The 22367-nt window shown below is 47.7% G+C and overlaps 1 protein-coding gene across 6 annotated transcripts in view; it reads right to left on the bottom strand.

Moving 5' to 3' along the window:
• CPXM2 (carboxypeptidase X, M14 family member 2) overlaps positions 1 to 22367 on the bottom strand; it is a 154157-nt gene that overhangs the window by 17258 nt on the left and 114532 nt on the right. For 2 of the 6 annotated variants that reach the window (XM_067709131.1, XM_067709126.1), the window contains 2 exons: positions 21582 to 21681; positions 16450 to 17797 (listed from right to left, as the gene is read on the bottom strand). In XM_067709131.1, the coding sequence (XP_067565232.1) occupies positions 17544 to 17797; positions 21582 to 21681 (354 nt within the window). In that variant the 3' untranslated portion in view covers positions 16450 to 17543. Of the gene's footprint in view, positions 1 to 9635; positions 10993 to 11315; positions 11973 to 16449; positions 17798 to 21581; positions 21682 to 22367 lie in introns of those variants that run through there. The other 4 variants (XM_067709129.1, XM_067709127.1, XM_067709130.1 and 1 more) reach the window with 4 other exon arrangements.

Genomic DNA, 22367 nt, shown 5'->3' with positions numbered 1-22367 from the left:
ATAAATTTATTTTTAAAAAAAGATGAGGGGCTTCCCTGGTGGCGCAGTGTTTGAGAGTCTGCCTGCCGATGCAGGGGACACGGGTTCATGCCCTGGTCCGGGAAGACCCCACATGCCACAGAGTGGCTGGGCCTGTGAGCCATGGCCACTGAGCCTGCGCGTCCGGAGCCCGTGCTCCGCAACAGGAGAGGCCACAACAGTGAGAGGCCCGCATGCCGCAGAAAAAAAAAGGTGGAAAGGCAATGCAAACAAAATAAAATTTTAAAAAAACAATAAAAGCAACTTTCTACCAACATCTCTCCCTCCCCCTCCCCCTCTCTCTTTGATTTTCAAGTGGCAAGCAGCTGGACCTGATTTGGTAACATTTCCTCCCCTGCTGTACCCCTGGCCTCAGCACAGTGCTTGGGGAACAGTAGGCTTCAGTCAATCTGTTAAGTAAATGAGTCAATGAATAGAAATGTTCAGCCCAACTTCAGTTCACTTGCTGTCCTCCAGTTACCTGTGGTCCAGGATTCCTTGTAACCAACAGCGTATCACGGAGGTGAGGGGGCAGAGATCACTGGGGTCTTCACTAGTGCAGGGCATCAAGGTGGTGAGTTCAGAGCATCTTCCACTCAGTCCTCACATGCATGAGTCAGTTTCCCGGGTTGCCTTTCTCCGGTTGCAGGTGCGTTTGGCGACCAGCACCAGTGCCCCTGGGTCCACCTGTCATCTGAGCTTCACACTGACTTCCTGTGGGCAGTGTCCGCCTCAAGGCTCTGTGTGGCTTGCATCTCACACTCGGGCCCTTCTCTGATACCCAGGAGCCCACCAGCCCTCACACCAGCTTCAGCTTCCTGTCCCTCATGTGGATAACAGCGGGAGGCATCCACCTGCTTCTCAAAGATGCTGGGGGCGTGAACCGCCGTTGACAACGGCAGCAACCTTGTCTTGGCCTCTCCTTCCTGCATCACTTCCCCGGCTTCCTCACCCCTGTTCCCTGGGATCAACCCCCTAATAAACTCCCTGCACCCAAGTTCTTGACTCAGACATTACTTTCAGGGAACCCCAAACCAAGGCATAGAGTTAGACAAAATATCCCATTGTGGACCCTTTTCTGCTCCAAATTCCCATCTTGCAAACCTTTTAATTATCTATCCTTTTACTAAATGCTATTCCCTCAAAATTTCTGCTTCTCGATACACTGAAAAGAACTTAGGCAAGTTACTGACAATTCCCAGGCCTCACCTGGCCCTCAGTAAAATGGAATAATTACACCGATCTTCCCATTTCACTGCTGTCTTGGGGGACAGCCTAGGCAAGCTGGTGCTTGAGCAATGCTTTCAAAGGGACCAGAATCGCCAAAATTAGGTTTACAATTAAATCCTAAAGTGTGTCCTGCAGTTTCTTGATTTAAAAAAAAAAAAGGCCTATTTATCTTCCTTTCCTAAGAACTAAAGAATTTTTCCACTCCATTTATTAAAAAAACGTTTTTAACATGCACACTTTTATTTATTTTATTTATTTATTTATTTTGCGGTATGCTGGCCTCTCACTGCTGTGGCCTCTCCCGTTGTGGAGCACAGGCTCCGGACGCGCAGGCTCAGCGGCCACGGCTCACTGGCCCAGCCGCTCCGCGGCATGTGGGATCTTCCCGGACCGGGGCACGAACCCGTGTCCCCTGCATCGGCAGGCGGACTCTCAACCACTGCGCCACCGGGGAAGCTCTTAACATGCACATTTTTAGACAGAAGGAACCACTCTGAAATGTTTCCATTACTTCTCAGCACAAAGCCATGCTCCCGCTCTCTTATATTTCTTGGAATTGCATATGCGGCCTCTGCCGAGCTCTCCGCGGTCCTGGAGCACCCGCAGGGCTCTGCTCAAAACTGAGTCTGACACGTGAGGTCTGGCATGATCCTGCTCTGCTTTCCTCCTTGCCATCATCTGTCTCTCCTCACCTGATTGTTTTCCCTCTCTAACGGGGGATCCTTTTCTAGCTCCTCAAACACAAAACACCTTGTGTCTGTCTGTGCCGTTGTACAAACTGTTCCCTCTCCCCGGAGAGGCCGTTCTTCTTCTTCCTCTCTCGGTCTGCGGGGTGGACTAGTTCATCTTCCAAATCCAGCTGAAGGTCACCTTTCCTGCCCTGCACCACCCCAAGACATCAAAGAGAATTGACCTGCCTCTAAAACTGCTATCAACCATAAATAAGATGAAAAGACAACCCTCAGAATGGGAGAAAATATTTGCAAATGAGACAACTGACAAAGGATTAATCTTCAAAATATACAAGCAGCTCATGCAGCTCAATATTAAGAAAATGAACAACCCAATCCAAAAATGGGCGGAAGACCTAAAGAGACATTTCTCCAAAGAAGACATACAGATGGCCCAGAGGTACATGAAAATATGCTCAACATCACTAATTATTAGAGAAATGCAAATCAAAAGTACAATGAGATATCACCTCACACTGGTCAGAATGGCCATCATCAAAAAATTCTACAAACAATAAATGCTGGAGAGGGTGTGGAGAAAAGGGAACACTCTTGCACTGTTGGTGGGAATGTAAATTGATACAGCCACTATGGAGAACAGTATGGAGGTTCCTTCAAAAACTAAAAATAGAACTACCATATGACCCAGCAATCCCACTACTGGGCATATACCCTGAGAAAACCATAATTCAAAAAGAGTCACGGACCACAATGTTCACTGCAGCACTATTTACAATAGCCAGGACATGGAAGCAACCTAAATGCCCATCGACAGACGAATGGATAAAGATGATGTGGTACATATATACAATGGAATATTACTCAGCCATAAAAAGGAACAAAACTGGGTCATTTGTAGAGATGTGGATGGACCTAGAGAGTGTCATACAGAGTGAAGTGAGTCAGAAAGAGAAAAACAAATACCGTATATTAATGCATATATGTGGGAGCTAGAAAAATGGTACGGATGATCTTATTTGCAAAGCAAAAATAGAGACACAGACAAAGAGAATAAATGTATGGATACCAAGGGGGAAAGGAGGGGTAGGAATTGGGAGATTGGGCCACATATACACTATTGCTACTATGTTTTACAAAACAGACAACTAATGAGAACCTACTGTACAGCCCAGGGAACTCTACTCAATGCTCTGTGGTGACCTAAATAGGAAGGAAATCCAAAAAAGAGGGGACATATGTATACGCAGAGCTGATTCACTTTGCTGTGCACCTGAAACTGAAACAACACTGTAAAGCAACTCTACTCCGATAAAAAGTAATTTTAAAGAAGTAAAATAAAACTGCCGTCAGAATCCTTTTTTTCCTTTTTTTTTGGCTCTTGCCTCTCTTTTTCTGCTGGTGCTCTGACCATGAGGCTGCAGTCCCGGTGCCTACCAGGATGGGACCACAGCAGACACTCAATAAAGGCTTTGGACAGCAAAGCTTCTCTTAGGACAAACCTTCATTTCAAGGGAATCCACAATACACTGCTACGGGCAGGAAACGAGATTTCCTTCACGGGAGAAGGTATGATCGTGCCACAGGGTCACTGGAATGGTTGTGTTTCATTTCTGTACAGGATGCCTTTACATCGTAAAATCCCAGGAGGTACGGTGGGTACTTTGATCTCACCCAACCCAAGGCCTCTACCCCAAACCTCTCCTTTCCAGATCCCCCTGGGCTGGTACTTGATTGGCCAGAGCTCCCAACAATCATGGGTCTGTGTTTTCCCACTGGGTAGGGAACCGTCTTCGAGGCAGGAACCCTCGTTCTCTCTCCCTCTTGAGCCCTTACTCAGACCTAAGCAGGCCCAGCGCGTGGAGACAGGCAGGCCCTCACTTGGATTCCCTTTTCATTGTACAGCGGGGTGAGTCCTTGTGAAATTCCTGCATCCAACATCACCGTTGGGGGTGGGTCAGGGATTGTTTTTTGACCAGAGAACGCTTCATGGGCTCAGCTCTTTATAGACTGGCCTTGACTCCTTCTCCACCTTCATTCTCCCTTGCGTGGAGCCTCTTGGGGCCTCCGGGGTTGGGTGGGAGGTGACTGACAGGGAAGGACCTAGGTATTTCTGCACCTCTGGGCTTACAACCCTCAAAAGCACACACATCCCATCTTGATCCCAAATGACCCCTGTTGCATTGATAACACTGAGTGTCAGCACAACAGGCACAGAGAATAGACTAGAAAGTGGCCCTAAGAACCAAACCAAGGGTCTGCATGTGGAGGAAGCCCAGTAGTTGACAGCACGGTGGAGGGAAGCTTTGATCTGAGTGGGGGTCCACATACCATTGTCCAAAGGCTGTAAATCCTAAACAAACAGTCCCACAAGCCAAGCAAACATTTTTGGTTTGCCTTTTTGTACGACAAGGGTGCAGGGTGGGTAAGAGCCCTGCACAGCTTCCCCTGTACAGCCCTTACTAGTGGGTCAACCACCCTGTTAACTTTAATGTGCTCTGACCTCACTCCCTCATTTGCATAATGGAGCTGATAAGAACTTCCCCCAGGGTATTGCTGGGAGTTGCAAATAAAATAATGGCTGTGCAAGTCCTTGGTAAACTACAAAATGACGTGTAAATGAAAAATTTTTTTATCCAGTATTCCCTTAAAAAGAAGAAAAAAACCCAAACAAACCCAAAGTTAATAGAATTGATTCCTAGGAAGTGATTTTCATAAAGCAGAAATGTCCCTTATTTTCTGCGAACCTGCTCCCCCAAGTCAGCCGCAGGCAGGCTGTTTGTTTCACCACCTCCTTTCGGATAACTGAAGGGACCCTGCGTGCTCATCATCGCTGCTGGCTCATTATGGAGGTGAGGACACCAAGTCTAAGCAGAATCAAGTGACTTGCTTGGAGTCAACAAGGCAGCGAGTGACAGTCTGAAATCAAATCTTCTCTCTCTCCTTGTAATGCCCAGGCTCTCCTGTGAAGTCAGTGAAGACCCCTCATGGGAGAACAAGCAGGGGCTATTTATTCAGAGGTGGTTATAGGAGGGAGGCAGCCACTATCTCTTGCATTTTGGCAGAGATTCAAAGGCAGGCAGAGGAGCAGAAAGCTTTAGGGGAAACAGGGAAGGCTCCAGGTGCGCCCTGACTGGAGGCTGTAGCCCTGGGGAGGCTGGAGGCGGACTAATTAGAAGCTGAGCATCATATGCGATTGGTTAGGGGACATACTGAACTGTCTCTGGTTAGTTCCAACTTGGAAGCAGGGCCAGAAATTAGGGAAGGTGTCAGTTATTGATCAAGTCCTGGCCATTTGAGGTAGATGTTACCAGGGTTATTGTTTGGCTTCCTGAATTATCACAAGAGATGTGAGACTCAGAATGCTTTCTGACTTCCTGCAAGTCCGACTTAGAGAGCGCAGGCTGGTTTCCTGGGCTGGTTGCTGCGGACTGTGGGTCAGAATCCTATTTTTATATATGCTCTGGCTGCCATCGATTTGTATATTCAGTTTCTCACTCCCCTCTACCACCTGACGCAAAGCCCAACCCTTCACAACAGGACACATTGCTTTACTAGGGTTTTAGGAGAACACAGATCATTTAATCCCCTATGAAGTAACTGAACAAGCAAGCAAACACCCTTAGGTATTCCTTACCTTTCTGCTAACCAAAAGAAGTATTTTGAAAAGTTCCTTATTTATTGATCAGCTAGAAAGTATGAAGCAATGTTCTGAAATAGTATGCTTCTATTCTCTGCAAAGGCAAAATTATCCAAGGTCACTGACATGGGTTCACCAGGCTGAAAGTTCCCACTCAGAAGTGTGACCACAGCAGTGTCCATGGTTCCATCAAGGTCAGCATACTGAAGCATTTTTCCACTCCGGAATGCTTACCAATGGCTGCTGAGTTAGGAGGTGGTACCCAGCGACAGCTTGAGAAACATTTAGAAATAGCAGGCGATTTGGTGAGGTTGTCCACAAAGGACCTCAGTGCATAATGCAACATCTGAACACAGGAGCTGAAAATACCCCCAGCAACACGGTTATTCTTTTTAGTCACCGTTCAGCATTTTGGCTTTTGGTTTCTAAAGTTCCTAGGCAGAGACTAAATTAGATAAATATATGCAAAAATGTTCCTGACTTCAGTGTTGCTGACGGGTTGGAGATGCTAACTTTTGCATCAGAGAGACCTGAATTTGAAGCTTGCATCAGTTAGGCTAAAGATCGGCTGCACATAACTAAAACTGAGGCTGAAACGAGGTAGGTGGGAAACATCGAGAGGAAGACAGCTGGGGACTGACATGGTGACACTTTGGTATCTCCAGGCCCCAGCTCTGCCATCCTCAATGCTTGGTTTCCATCTTCGAGGCCCATATCCTAAATGGTTGCTGGAGTGCCAGCCTTCACGTCTCTGTTCCAGGCTGACAGAAGGAGGAAGGAGAAAGAACAAAAAGGCAGGCTCTCCTTTTAATCTCACATCCTGGAATTCTCACTTACATCTCATCATCCAGAGCTTATAAACGTGGTGCCACCCCTACATACAAAGACAATTTAGAAACGCAGCCTTTTCCCGTCCATATTATTAACCCTTGAAAATGACCCTTGAATATACCCAGGGTTCAGTTACTAAACAGGAAGCGGATATTAAGCAAACCCTTAGGCTGGGTTCTCCAGAAGCAGCTTAGAGATGAGGATTTGTGTGGAAGGGATTTATTGGGAAGTCCTGGAAAATGAGGTAAGCGTGTGGAAACCTTGGATCATGAATGAAGGAGTCTAAGTAAGGACATGACGTAAGCCAAGTCCCATCAGGGGTGACCTTGACCCGCCCCGCTTGGACTTCTGGGGAGAGTGTACAGTCAACTCAGAAGTGTCCTGCTCAGGGATCAGGGGGTCAGAGTATTTGCACACTCACATCCATCACTCACTGGGGAGGGGATGCCCAGGGGATGCCCCGGCGGAGCATGTGTCCCCGGCCATTCTGGCTCTGCAAATACAAGCGAAGTGAACCCCAAAGCTAGAGCGCAGCCCCGTACCTAGAAAGACCATTGCTGGCTGTTAGCAGTAAGAGCTCACCTATACACAGTCTTTTGTTTGCCATTTGTATATTTTGAACTCAAATCGAGTAAGAATTGCGTGCCTACCGGGAAAGAGAAGAGCAATTTGCTATTTGGACCTGTGAGTTTTTGCGAACAGTGGCTAAGATGGTAGCGTTAAAGCTGTAAGTCCTCTGTTGATACCTATGTTCGTGTATCTGTAGCTCAGAAAGAACTTTACCTTTCATTGTGTATTTGATGTTTTCCTATCTTCAGAGCCTGTTAATAAGTTAAATTACAAAGTCTCTGAAATTAAAGGTGCAAGGATCTGATTGGTTTATAGAGAAAAACTCTTATAGAAATTATTTCCTATAATTATCAGAAAATAAGGACCTTAAACTTCTAAAACTTTAAATATGTTAGCTGAAGCTAACTTAGAAGCATTTTAGGAATCCATATAATTAAGGCAAATCTTTGGCAAATGAGACGAGTTTAATAATTTTGATTTACTGAAAATCACTATGTCTTCTCTAATTGATTAATGCTACGTATAATAGGGGACTTTTATCCGAAAAGGTGTTCTTTTTAGACTTACTCCCTTTTACTTATCAAAGAAGCTAACATTATTCCTAGTTAATATTTAAGGCTCTGAAAAGTGTAAATTTGTGTTCAACTAAATTGAATCATTATTCTGACAATCTCTATATTTCAACCGTAATTATGTTTTGTAGTGTGTCAGCTTGAAGATAATTTCCAAGCTTTTTAAGTAATTTAAACCCTTGGACTGACATTAAATTGCATTAACTAAAGGATAATCATTGGATGCCTAGATCATTTCTAAGTAAGATGAATACTGAAACGTTGATGACTAAGCAGTTTTGCATCTATAGACCTCTGCTTCTTATTTTTACATTCATTGGGCCATATTAACATGTACATTTTTACTACTTTTAGAGGTTCCTTAAGGGAGGCATGTGGCTATAGAAATTTGTTATGTCAATTCGCAAGCTCTGCTAGCTGCTAAAATGCTGGTGTGTCACGTGGTTCTCAATTAACCAACCCATTGTTTGCTGGATGAAAGAGAAGTTACTTACTTTGGTTAAAAATTATAATTGCGACAATCAGTTAAGACTATACCAGAAGCAACAGTGAAGGGAAATACAACTGAGTACATCCTCCTATTTTTCAAGGAAAAGAGTAGTTTTGCCCTAAAGCAACGTCTCAAATTTTTTTTGTCTCTGACTATCTTTATCCTCATAAAAGTGACAGAGGACCCCAAAGCGCTTTTGACTTTAGAGTTTTAGCTATCAATGTTTTCTGAATCGGAAATTGAAACTGAGAATTTTTAAACATTTATTTTATTGAAGTACAGTTGATGTACAATGTTGTGTTAATTTCTACTGTACAGCAAAGTAATTAAGTTATACGTATATATACATTCTCTTTCATATTCTTTAAGTTACGGTTTATCACAGGATATTGAATACAGTTCCCTGTGCCATACAGTAGGACCTTGTTGTTTATCCATCCTCTGTATACTAGTTTGCATCTGCTCACCCCAGACTCCCAATGCATCCCTCCTCAACCCCTCCTCCCCCCTTGGAAACCACGAGTCTGTTCTCTGTGTCTGTGAGTCTGAAACTGAGAATTATTTAAATGCTTATTTATGGACACATTTGAAGAGACCAGTGAATGCATGGCATGTTAATAGCATCTTAGTATTATTTTTAAATGAGTCCTGTCCTCACAGACCCCTGAGACCTGTCCTGAAGTAGAGTGTCAGTTTATTCCAGAACATGAGGGAGCTAATAAGAATAAACTTACAAAGTGAATTTTATTTGCCTTTTTTTTTTAACAGATCTTTATTGGAGTATAATAGCTTCACAATACTGTGTTAGGTTCTGTTGCACAAGAAAGCCAATCAGCTGTATGCATACACATGTCCCCATATCCCTCCCTCTTGCATCTCCCTCCCACCCTCCCTAGTCCACCCCTCTAGGTGGTCACAAAGCACCGAGCTGATCTCCCTGTGCTATGCTGCTGCTTCCCACCAGCCAACTATTTTACCTTCGGTAGTGTATATATGTCGATGCTACTCTCACTTTGCCCCAGCTTCCCCCTCCCACCCCAAGTCCTCAAGTCCATTCTCTGTGTCTACCTCTTTATTCCTGCCCTGCAACGAGGTTCATCAGTACCATTAGAACACTACCTAACACCATACACAAAAATAAACTCCAAATGGATTAAAGACTTAAATGCCTTCGTTTTTAATAGCTGAATTCAGAAACTCTCACTCTTCTCCCTATTCCGAATGGCTCTATGGCTGTCTGCATGGGTTCACTAGGAAACTGGCCTCCTTTTTACTAGAATATAATTGGAAAAATTACTTATGCAACCAAGGTCTTGACTGGAATGTCATATTTGAAAATGCTGCTTATTTAATCTGGTAAGACCATGGTTTTTTTTTTTTTTTTTTTTTTTTTTTGCCGTACGCGGGCCTCTCACTGTTGTGGCCTCTCCCGTTGCGGAGCACAGGCTCCAGACGCGCAGGGTCAGCGGCCATGGCTCACGGGCCCAGCCGCTCCACGGCATGTGGGATCTTCCCAGACCAGGGCACGAACCCGTGTCCCCTGCATCGGCAGGCAGACTCTCAACCACTGCGCCACCAGGGAAGTCCCAAGACCATGTTTTTTTGAAAACAGCTTTATTGAATATAGTCTATACCATATAATACACTCAGTTAAAGTGTACAATTCAATGGTTTTTCAGAGATGTGCAACCAACCATCACCATGATCAATTTTAGAACATGTTCACTACCCCCCAAAGAAACTCCATACCCCTCAGCTATTACCTGCACCCAGTCTCCTGCTCCCCGCAGCCCCGGGCAACCAGTAATCTGCTTTGTCTCTATGGACTTGCCTATTCCAGACAGTTCACGTAAATATAATCATACAACATGTGGTCTTCTGTGACTAACTTTTTCCACTCAGCATAATGTTTTCCATGTTCACCCATGCTGTAGCATGGATGAGTATTTCTTTCCTTTTTATGGCTGAATAACATTCCACTGTATGGCTAGATCACGTGACATATTTTCATCTCTCTTGAGTATGCTCCTAGGCGTAGAAGGCTGCATCATATGGTAACTCCATGCTTAACATTTTAAGAATCCTGCCAGACTGTTTTCTAAAGTGGCTGCACTTTTCTCTAAAAATAGTCCACTTTTGTTTCTAGATCTTTTTGTTGCTGAAGGTTCCAAACACTTTAAACACATTAACAATGACTGAATCTCCACAACTCTAAGAGGCAGGGACTACTAAACCCATTTTAGAGATGTGAGATTTCAGAGAGATAAGGCAAGTTGTTCAACACCACTCAGATGGTAAGAGCAGGGATCACACTTAAGCCCGTCCCCCAAAGCTCCACCCCCTCCCTCTCTATCCCACTGCTCCCCACTCCACCCAGGAGATGCAGTGACCCATGGGCTCTTTCCTTCGTCCGCAGATCTGGGGGTACCAGGGAAAATTTCTCCATGACGTTCGAAGGTCCCCCTCTCCTCCTTGCCCTGAAGAATCCCCCTGGCCCTGTGCAGTGTGTTCCGATTGAATCTGCCGAGGGCACAGAACCAGAGCCTGATGTTCTGGAGTCTCTGCACTTCCTAGGGCTGATGGGGACAACACCCAGAGGACAATGGCCTTTGCTGTGTCCCCTTGGCCCATCTGGGGAGGCTGACAGCTAGAGCGCATGTCTAGAGGGAATGAGGGGCGAGGGAGAGTCACACAGGAAGCCGTGACTTTCAGTGAAAATTCATTAAAAGCCATAGGTATTCTTCACAGCCCGGAGATCTACTTCTGTAGCTCCGAGGTTGTTTGTCTCCCCAGCTCAGCTCTTACTTCCCTCACCCACTCCGCTGAGGCAGGTTTCCAGAGCAAATTAGGGTGTAGATCAAGATGGTCGCTTCCATCGTAGTAATTAACCTAAAACCATCAAAGTAGATGGTCGGGCTCCACGTATCGATGCATGCTCCAAGCCTCGGTTTCCTATTTGAAAAATGGAAATAATGATATTTACCTCTAACGATATCAGCAACCATGAGGATTAAAAGTTATATAGCACGTTGCTGGGAACAAGAAATATTTAGCTGCTTCTTCTCTGCCTCTTAGTGCTTGCAGTGTGCCGGGTACCAGCCTAAATGTCCCCCAGCGTGGATCCTCACGAAAAACATGTGAGGTAGGTCCTGTTACTACAGAAGTCCCCTACATACGAACGAGTTCTATTCCGAGGAGCACATTCGTAAGTCCAATTTGTTCGTAGGTCCAACAAAGTTAGCCTAGGTACCCAACTAACACAATCGGCTATATAGTACTGTACTGTAATAGGTTTATGATACTTTTCACACAAATAATACATTAAAAAACCCCACAAAAAATAAAGACAACATTTTTAATCTTACAGTACAGTATCTTGAAAAGGACAGTAGTACAGTACAACAGCTGGCATACGGGGTCTGGCATTGAGTGAACAGACAAGAAGAGTTACTCCACGGAGGAGGGACAGGAGGTGGGAGATGGTAGAGCTGAAGGGTCGTCAGCAATAGGAGACGGAGGGCAAGTTGCAATGTCACTCACACCTGACGTTGATGGCAGAGGTTCCGGTTCCTTGCTGGATTCAATTCTATCTACCCTCTTGAAAAAACGATCCAGTGATGTCTGGGTAGTAGCTCTTTTTTCTCGTCATAGATGACATGGTAGCACTGGATTGCATTCTGAATGGCTGCGGTAACCTTCGTGTACTGTTCTACGTTCAGGTCCTGTGCCTCAAAAAACTAACAGCGCCACCTCAAATAAAGAAAATCCCCTGCCATTTCCTGTATCGTGAACCTCTTCGGTTCTTCAGTTACTTCTTCCTCTTGTCTCTCTCCGTCCTTTCTCTGGGCCTCCAATTCCATCAGGTCTTCATTAGTAAGCTCCTCATGTTGCACAGCAAGGAGTTCAATGAAGTCATCCTCTTGCAGATCTAGCTGGAAATAAAGATACTGTACTACTGTACTCTATACAGTACAGTAAAGTACACAAAAGCACAACCACTTGTAGAGGATGCATGCACATGAGCGCATACGCCAGACACCTGAACTTACGTGACTGGACATGTGAATGCGTGTTCGCATCTTTGGAAGTTCGAAACCTGAAGGTTTGTATGTGGGGGACTTACTTGTATTCCCATTCTACAGATGAGAAGACTGAGTCACAGAGGTTATATAATTTACCCAAGGCTGTGCAGGGACTAAGAGGCAGGGCTGGCACTACAACCCAGATCTCCCGGCTCCAAGGACCAGGCTCCTAAATACTTTGCTCTACAATGAGCCAGAGGTGAGTGAGAGAGGCTTGAAGGGGGCTCCAGAAAGAGGTCCTCCCACGGATGCTGACAAATGGACCAGATGTAGACACAGTCCACTAACGAGGCACTAATGAGCATGAGTGGAGCCATTGTCCCCGTTCCTCCGTCAGGTTTGCTCTTACGGTAGATTAGGTAAAAAGAAACCCCAGCGTGATGCTGAACTCAGAAAGCTGACCAGGCTGTGAAGGACACGGAGCTGCACCTGTAATGAGCATCGTTCACTGAAAATCAAAATGGGGCCAGGAGTCAGGGCAGCACCCAACTGTTCAGTCGTCTGAAGTGGACAGAGAACTACGATGGCAAAAAGGCGTCCAGAATCAGGCCCAATAGCTTCTTCGGGGTTTTATTGCACATTCCATCAGTTCCTCACTGACAGTTCCCCCAGACAAGCTGATCAAATAAGAGTTACCATCTTTCGTCCTCTGATTTCCCAAATGCACCCCGACTCCCAAGGCTTCCATCACCTTCTTTGCTCCTAAGAAAGTCAGGCCAAGAGGCACAGACCGTAGGGCTGCTCCAGGACCCAATTACAGTGTTTCAGGAGGGCAGTGGCAAGAGCATTGCTCTGAGAGTCCTGCCTCTGCCATGGGCTGAGACACAACTTTGGATACTTTGTGCCTCTCCATAGGCCTTGGTTTTTCCATCTCTAAACTCAGGGGGATTGGGCTAGTTCAAGGGATGGAAACATAAGGAATCACTGCTGTCACCCTCTTCCATACCCATAGCAGACACAGCTAATCAACTGCAGCATTCTTTCCCACTGAGCCAGGACTTTGCCTCAGAATCTTTCTTAACACAGGGCTCCAAGCAACTACTACCGATAAATCAGAATTGGCCTGCAAGAGGAAACTTGGTTTCCATCCTTGGACACATTGATCTTGAGGTGCCCTCAGCTCTAAAGACATGTCATTCTCCTCTGTACATACCAGAAGGCACTGGAAGACTCTATCCCATGGGCTCCAGCTCTCTGATTTTATTTTTCTAATTTTTTCTGGACTCCTTATGTCTTGACTGGGAACTTGGAGCTGGGTATGGGGATACCAACATGAAGTGGCATGGGAATTTGAGCTTCTCCAGGCAGGGTGGCGATCGCCAGGGCCAATTCTGAACCAGCAAACCTGTGATACTTTTCCAGTCCAGCCACCCAAATACCAAGTAAATACAACATCTTTTATACTACATCATGATTTAGACATTAACAACACATTGTAATAAAAAGGAACAAAATTGGGTCATTTGTAGAGACATGGATGGATCTAGAGACTGTCATACAGAGTGAAGTAAGTCAGAAAGAGAAAAACAAATACCGTACATTAACGCATGTATGTGGAACCTAGAAAAATGGTACAGGTGAACCGGTTTGCAGGGCAGCAATAGAGACACAGATGCAGAGGACAAATGTATGGACACCAAGGGGGGAAAGTGGTGGCGGGGGAGGTGTGATGAATTGGGAGATTGGGATTGACATGTATACACTGATGTGTATAGAATTGATGACTAATAAGAACCTGCAGTATAAAAAAAATAAAATTAAATTAAAAAAAAAACCACATTGTAGTTTTAAAGTTGTTCTTAATATCTTTGTTACACAAAGTCTGGATAAATCTTGGGGTTTCCTGTTAAAGTCATCAAAACTGAGCTCTGATCCCTGAAGGACCCTGATTTGAGCAGCTCCTTAAATGCCTTTTAACCAAAAACACAGGTGGCATTAAAAAGAGCAATGCTGCAGTGGCCACCTGGGCGCCGAGTGGGAGAATCAGGATAAATAGAGGATTCTCTGCCAGAAGCAGAAGTTTTGTGTTGATTTTACCCTAAAGAAAGACATCCAGATGGAACGCACAACCTTCTATAAAGCTTTCAGACACGCTTCTACGCAGTGAAGTATTAGACTTACTTATAAAAGTGAAGACTCTCGGGCTTCCCTGGTGGCGCAGTGGTTGAGAGTCCGCCTGCCGATGCAGGGGACGCGGGTTCATGCCCCGGTCCGGGAAGATCCCACATGCTGCGGAGCGGCTGGGCCCGTGAGCCATGGCTGCTGAGCCTGCGCGTCCGGAGCCTGTGCTCCGCAACGGGAGAGGCCCGTGTACCGCAAAAAAAAAAGTGAAGACTCTCGAAGAAGTAAAAATACACTAAATAAATCCAAGTTATGGAGTTTTAATTTCTGAAGTCGCATTTTCTTAACTTATAAGGGTCTCTTATAAACATCGCAGCACATACACAAGGCTAGTTCAGTTCCACGTGTATTTACTGAACACCCGCTGGGAGGAAGAAGCCGAGCCAGACTTGTGGGGCAGAGACAGAGGGGGACGACGTTGTTCTTGCCCTTGGGGAGATTCTGGGACAACAGCAGCGGGGAGAACCAGAGGTAAGATGACCCCAGTGGAAAGGGATGGAGAGCGGTGGCCCTGAGAGGCCCCAAGGGCCCTGCGGGTCTGTCCTAATGCATCCATGTTGTGAGACGGAGGAAGGCTTCCCGCAGGAGGTGGCATTTGAGAAAGGCCTTGAGAGGAGCAGGAAGGTCTTCAGCTGTGGGGAGACACAGGAGATGCAGAGGCCCAAGGCCGCCCCTAGGCAAGATCCAGGAGGAGTAATTCTGGCTGAGAAGCAGGGGAGAAGTCTGGTTGCAGAGCAGCCCTTCTTCTTCGGAAAGAAGAAGGTGAAGGAAGACCCCTGCCTGGGCTTGAAGGCCCAGCTGGGAGGAGCCGCTGAATTATTATGGAGCCAACGGGGAGCCCACCGACGGGGCTGCGTAGAGGAGCGGCTCCAACAGAACAGAGCCTTAGGGATCTGGAAGGTCAATTCTCCACCAGAAATCAGGGGACGCCACAGCCAGACAGGCCCCGACAGTCCATCCAGCCCACGGGCTTACTTTGCAGGAGCAGATAAGAGACCAGAGAGGCTGTCTGGCCGAGACCACACGCCAAAGGGTGGTGCCAGGTCTGGAAGCCACAGCTCCATCCTGCAAGCCCGAGACACCTGTCAATGGGCTAAGTCTGAAGACAGGCCTTGCAGAGGACCAAGAACTGCTGAACGCGGCAGATGGCATACTGCAGCCCCAAGGGCTACAAGGGCCACAGCCCCATTGCTAGACGGTGGCAATGAGACAATCACCGTGGTACCAAGTGTGGGGACCTGGCCTCCCAGTAGGACGTGGCTGGAACCTGACGATCTACCGTTTGCTGATGCAGTTGGAATGGTTAACCACTCTGAACTGCAGGGCTGACTGATCATTTCAAGGGTTTTATGGAGAGCTATATGGCGAATAGCTATATGACTACTGAACGTTAAATTTATATTAATTAAAATTATGTAACTAGAAATGCTTTTCCCAAGTTGCATGAGACACATTTCAAGTGGCTCACTGGCCACTTGTGGCGAGTGGCTACCGTGTTAGACACACAGAATGGAACATCTCCATCACTGCAGAAAGTTCTACTGGGCACTGCTGGTTTATAGCAGGGGTCAGCTAACTATGCCCCAGCCTGGGGCCCAAATCCAGCTGCCATGTGTTTTTGTTTTTGTCTTTGGCCGAGCTGACTGACTTGTGGGATCTTAGTTCCCCAAGCAGGCCCCAGCAGTGAAAGCACGGAGTCCTAACCACTGGACCACCAGGGGATTCCCTGCCACGTGTTCTAATAAAGTCTTACTGGAACACAGCCATGCCCATTCACTTATGTATGGTGTAGGTCTGCTTTTGTGCTGCAAGAGCAGAGTTGAGTACTGGTGACAGAGTCTTTACTTACGATCTGATCCTTTATACGAAAAGTTTGCTGATCTCTAGTGTAGACTGTCAAAAAGTGACATGAGGATCTTTTCTGGAAAGATGCTCACTGGCGGACCCAGGAATTACTAGTGGGACCCAAGTGTCAGGATGACTTCACCCCACCACAGGCCCCCCTGGGGAAGGAGGTAGGGAACACAACGCTGGCAGCATCACTACGGAGCTCGACGGGGGTGCAGGATGCCCCTCCCCAAGCAGGCGCCTTCTCCAGGGTGACTGACCGACCTTCTCTAGGGTGACCCACCGCAGAGACAGGGGGTGGGACGTGGTGTTTGGGTGGCTGCGAGTCTACCCAGGAAAACCACACACGAGAAGGAGCTCACCATTTGCTTTCTTTATTTTTCTATTCTTCCCAGGTCAGTGAGGCAGCAACATTAATACAAAGTGAGAAGAACTGTTTCCTTGCACGGCAATTCAATAACCCCTCTCACACCGACGCTCACACACAATTCTAAGAGCTTTTCATCAAACTCGGTCTAATCTGCATGGTCTGGCATCTCACACGCCAAAAATAACTCCCGGAGTGATGGCGGCCGGCTTCGGAGTGCTCGTTTCCAGGAAAGGAGGAGTATATTGAACAGAGAGGGCTGACAGTCAGCCTCCTTCCAGCTCTTTTCAAGTCCTAGCAGGTCAAAGAGGAGAGCCAGGCTAACTGCTCTGGTTCCTTAGGGAGGTGGGGCACCTCCTGCTCTCCCCACCCAGGGAGCCCCCAGAGCTACTGCAGCAGCGGGAAGTTTGGGGGGTTCTCTGTGGACCCCACTGCACGCCAGGAGCCCCAAAGCACGTCTGCTGCCCACACTCACTCTTGAATTATTTCAGCCTTTCTCTCCCCTTATGTGCGTGATCCTTTGTTGAAAGGGAAAACAAACTGATTCAAGAGGCCGACTGATGCTCACTTAGTAATGTCTCTATTGTCAACAGAGTGCAGGGTTTACCTGCAGCAGCGTGGGATGTCCCGGGGCCAGAGAGGGTAGATTCTCTTAGAACGCCCGTGAGCATCTCGAATGGTAACATTTGGGACAGCAGAGCCCTGGGAATGCTGCCATTCTAGCCATGCAAATTGCAAAGGCATGGGGAACTCTTGCTGTCGCGCAAACAGGAAAAGCACCAGATTCCCTTCCTGTACAGCCAGGAGGCCCTCAACAGGCAAGCTCCTCTCTCTCACTCAGACTCCCAGGATGACTTGCTGAATCCTCCCACCAGCCTTCCTCTGCTGCCCTGCCCAAGTTATTTGGATAAATGGGAACAAAGAAACTATCCTAAGCCTCCCCTCAGGACCAGCCTTGCAACGTACACATCCTCCCAGGCCTTCTTGAATTACAGAGAAAACAATGAGGAGTGAGTCCTCTATGGAGCTACAACCAGGGTGGTTTAATTTGCAGGGGTCCAGGACGTGACTCAAGAGTTGGGAGGTCACCCGCGCTGTCGTCTTTTCCGCCCCCGCAGCTTCAGCCGCCTGGCTGGCAGGCTGACGGGCTGCTTCCCGAACTTCTCCATGATCTCTCTGATCCTGGCCAGGTTGGTTTTGCTGAGTGTGAAGTCACACTGTGTGGCCCCCATGTCATAGCCGACTATGCAGTTCTTGGTGGACGAGGTGAAACCTTCTGCCTTGGCCGTGACCATGTACTCTCCGGGGTTCAGAAGGCGCCAGTAATCCCCATCACTGGCTGTGAAAAGAAAGCAGGGGAATTCAGGGCAGCTCTTTTCTAGCAGCGATATCACCAGCTCTGTTATTCCAAGACCAGCCTCCTGGCCAGAGACAGACTGACGGGCAAGCAGTGTGGAATTTGAGCCCCAGCAGATGCAAATTCTTGATGCATTTTGGAAGCCAAGATGTTTTCCTTTTTGGAAACCACCTTAATGGTTTTAACAGGAAGGGGACTGGGGTGTAGGCTCCCCGCAGTGTTAATACGCATGAGCAGAGATGGAGAAACAATCGCTAACATTCCTTTCTCTGTGACAATACACACCATTCATTATGAACTTGAATGTCTGAATGGTATGCCCTCGCCACAGAATGCCATCTTGAAAAGCCATCTGTGCGTGGCTTCCTGGCTTCCCTTAGCACGGCTATAAATACAGAATAGTAGTATAGGGGTGGGGCGCTTCACGTCTGAAAAAGAGAAGGAAAGGGCTACAAACGACCTGGGGGGAGGCCCCAAGGTCCACACCTCATTCCATGGTCCTCTATGAAGAAACGGAGCAGGTACACGTGGACGTTGCAGGCAGAGTCCCCTGCCCCTCCCCCTGTCCCGGTTACACCATTGGTCAGGCACCCAACAGGCACCTAACTGGACCCGGGTCCATCCTTAACTCAACGCTAGATCCTTGTTGCATAAAGTGGGGTGCTAGGCCAAGGCCACTCCTCCCCAGGGGGCCTACACCTGCTGAGATCACTTGGACCCCTGCCATTAAAGAGGCTTCGAGACAGAAAAGGAGACATCAACTCCCACGTAGCACATGGAAGGACGACGCAGGCACCAATCCACTGAACCCTCCAAGCCAAGTTCTGATGTAGGTTGTATAATGATCCCCTTTTCTACATGAGTAATTGGATGCCCAGGGAAGTGTCACGTGCTGCACAAGGTCACACAGCTAGTGATTAGCTGGTCTTCCCGGGCCAGGTTTGTTTTCTCTCTTATGATGATCTGTCCTGCCCGGTGTAAAGAGAAAAGGCTGGATTTGGTGAAGTGCTACAAAGGCCCGGGAAAGTTTTACTCATGTGAATGAACCCTGATGTCCCCTAAAGAATGGAAGAGAACTCTGTGTGAGAATATTTATCTCCCACATACACGCATATAACGCTCCGAAGCACCATGTTTAAATTCACATCACAATCTTTATGCATCTGAGACGCCCCATGCAACGTGGTGAGCTCACGCGAGCACAAGATGTCATGAAAAATGAAATACGCAGGCAGTGGTTCGCCACACGTTTGCACAGTCTACTACCTGGTAAACAGGCCTCAATGTGAGCGTCCCAGGCACGCAATGCAGGCAGACGGCTCCCTGACTTTCTCAGCACTGCACCCTGTGTCTTCCTGCAGTGAAAATGCAAGGTTCTCAACTGAATAAAATGCCACTCGGTGGCTTTTCAGAAGCCGAGAGGCACGCCCAGCCGTCTTTGTCTTGCTATCAGACAGCCGGAGCCTCCTGGGCAGGCACGCGCTGAGACGTCTCTCCGGGCTCCCAGCTCCCAGGCACACCTGCCAGAGCCGCCCCTGCACCCCCCAGACCTCCCTGTCCTGTCTTGGCCCCGTGTTAAGCTGTGGGCTCCGTAAGACCTGTGGCTTATTCTTTGCCACTGAACTGTGTGTTTCAGTCATGTGTCCTTGATGAATGCCAGCTGGATTAAGTGGGATGAAGACAAACAGACATGAATACAAATGTGCTATTAAGGTGAGAAGTTGTACATATTAGCCTCAGCCACTGTAGGTACTTTCTCCCCACCAACACCGGAGTGGATTCGTTAAGGCCAAGAACCGGCCACCCGCCAACTAACTTGATAGAGGCCGCTGGAGGAGAGACCTTTCGGTGGGAGTGCCCACCTCGAGAACACACTGACGTCAGTCTGAAACACCCCCAGGGAAGGGGCAGCCCAGGTTCTCACCAAGGGAGATGTTCAGGAAGCCAGGAGTGAAAGAAATCCATAATTAACACGTGCTTGTCAGCTCTACTGATTCAAATTTATAAGACGGCTTTGTAATTCTTTTTCTCCCCAAAATAGCAGAAGGCTCTCTCCTCATCCTCTCCCCAATCTGCCCACCTTTGCTGTGCTGGCCTCCTTCTTTTCACATCTCGGGGCCCTGTCCGGGGTGTGTTTCGGGGGTGAGTGCTCTGTGGAGCTGCAGGGGGAGGCTGGCACCCAGCTGGCATCGCCCAGCATCGGTGGACGGAAGGAACAACCCAGGCCCTAACGAATGGCCATTCATTAGCAGGTCGGGTTAGCGTTCCCAAACAAAGGTCAGTCACGTGGCATTCTGAGCCAGGTTTCGGGCCAACATATTTACATGCATTTAGAAAGCATCCTTACTAGCTTCTCTCCCTGTGGAATCCCACTTAATATCCCTGTTTATTTTATGCAAAATCCCTCCTGGAATAAAACTTGTCAGATCACATAAGCCTCAGACAGAAATCAAGGCAAATTCAGAGCTTATGTGGAGCAACGAAGGACCCCGAAAGCAACGCAATAAAGAACCATCCGTGACACACGGGATTCCTCTGTGATGCGAACATGCTGGGAGATTATTTTGTGGGGAACGAAGGGAGATGGAGCTGCATTTTCCATTAGCTCATCAAAACTGTCTCCTTGATTACAAGGGCTTTGAAATTCCGAGCCCATTAGGCAAAGCTCTCTCTGCTGGCTTGTGGGCCCCTGGGGACATTTTATCTCCCACTCTGTTTAAAACTCTTATTTTCTCACATTGCCTACAAAAGACTAACAGTCCAAGGAATGTTTCAGGCTCTTTTACAGGCACTCATTAATAATGTTTAAAATACAAGGCCTACGCAGAACCAGATCAAATAGCCCCTTTCATCCACAGTGATCACCTGCACCTTGCAGGTCTGGCCCGTGACAAGCTTACAATCTGCATTTGTTGAATTAATGAATGAATAAGTGAATAAGTGAATGAGTGAATGGATCAGTGTATGCCTGCCTATGTGGGGCAACTATGTACCAAATGCCATGCTACCCAGTGTGCAGCCTTGTGGTCAGTGGCTATAAGACCCTGGAGGACAAGTGGACGCTCAGGAAATATGGCTGCATGAAGAAACAGGCAACTACCTTGAAAGAAGGCGATTCAGGGCATCACACCACAGTCTACTGTTTTGTGGCATTTCATCCATTTACAGAATAATTGTCCTTCTCTGCTAGGCACGTGAGCAGGTAGCCTGGTATTGAAGAACACCTGGGCCAGGTGTGAATCTCAGCCCCACCCCCATCCTAATGTCCTAGAGCCTCTGCTTCCTCACAGGTCAAAAGGGATCACTTGGGGGAGGACAGGGTGTCTTCATGCATGTGACCAGCCAGCGGAGAAAGCGGCCCTTCTCTTGTTCAGGGGGAACAGCGTGGGGCAAGGCAAGGGGGACCACGTTGAGAGTCTCAAGCTCTTGCCTCAATCCCAGCTCAGCCTCTCTCTGTGCATCTGGGAAACGCCACATAACATCCAGTGCGGCTGGCCACCCCGGCACAAGGAAGCTCTTAGATCCCCAGGCGCAGGTCAGGCCAAGTTAGTGTCAAGTCTTGTTTCTCCCAGTTCAAGTGTGTCTGCAGGCTGAAGAGATCTCTTTTATGGAAATCACGGTTTCCTTCCTCTTGCTGATGATGACCCTGTTTGCTACACCTGGGCGGGACCTGCCCTGGGTTGAATGATGCCCTGCCCCCCACACTCTCCAGTGGCCCACATCCTACTACCCAGGACCTACGAATTGACACATTATTTGTAGTTACCTGTTCGGATGTCATGGTTAACGCCCTCTACGGAGATAACAGCATTTGGAATTCCTTTTCCGTGCAAATCCCTCACCAGGCCTTTGATGCCCCGATGAACCTGCTCGACAAACAGGAGAAGCAGATGAGCTCACCGATCAACCGGCACGGCCAAGAGGGCCAGAAACCTAGCCCAGTGCCGCCAAGAGCCCCCCACAAAGCTACGTCTGGCTCAAAAGCTCCCCGGCTCGGCATGGATTTGGTGTGTAAATTTCTGTATTCCTTTTGGGTCCATCTACTGGAAAGTCTTCCACTGGAGTTAAAATATTCCAGAGGTTTAGAAAATATTAGGATCTGAGATGGTTCATAAAAGACACATCCAGTAAAAATGGAATTTAATTTTTATAGGCACATTTATTTTGACTTTCCTGGACTCTACAGACTTAACACATAGACTTTAAGAGTCAAAGAGGGGCTTCCCTGGTGGCGCAGCGGTTGAGAGTCCGCCTGCCGATGCAGGGGACACGGGTTCGTGCCCCGGTCCGGGAAGATCCCACATGCCGCGGAGCGGCTGAGCCCGTGAGCCATGGCCGCTGAACCTGTGTGTCCAGAGCCTGTGCTCTGCAATGGGAGAGGCCACAACAGAGAGAGGCCCGCGTACCGCAAAAAAAAAAAAAGAGTCAAAGAGGAGAGAAAAGACTCAAAAGCATCCCTGTAAAGTACAGTTCATCCGCAGGGCCCTTCCACTGATGAGCTGTGTCACATGACACACACCAACTCTTGAGCCTCGTGCCTCAGGTTCCCCCA

Source organism: Pseudorca crassidens, chromosome 16 (assembly GCF_039906515.1).
Source record: "Pseudorca crassidens isolate mPseCra1 chromosome 16, mPseCra1.hap1, whole genome shotgun sequence".
Classification (NCBI taxonomy): domain Eukaryota; kingdom Metazoa; phylum Chordata; class Mammalia; order Artiodactyla; family Delphinidae; genus Pseudorca; species Pseudorca crassidens.
The sequence above is the reverse complement of the archived record's forward strand: the minus strand, read 5'-3'. Positions and strand labels throughout refer to the sequence as shown.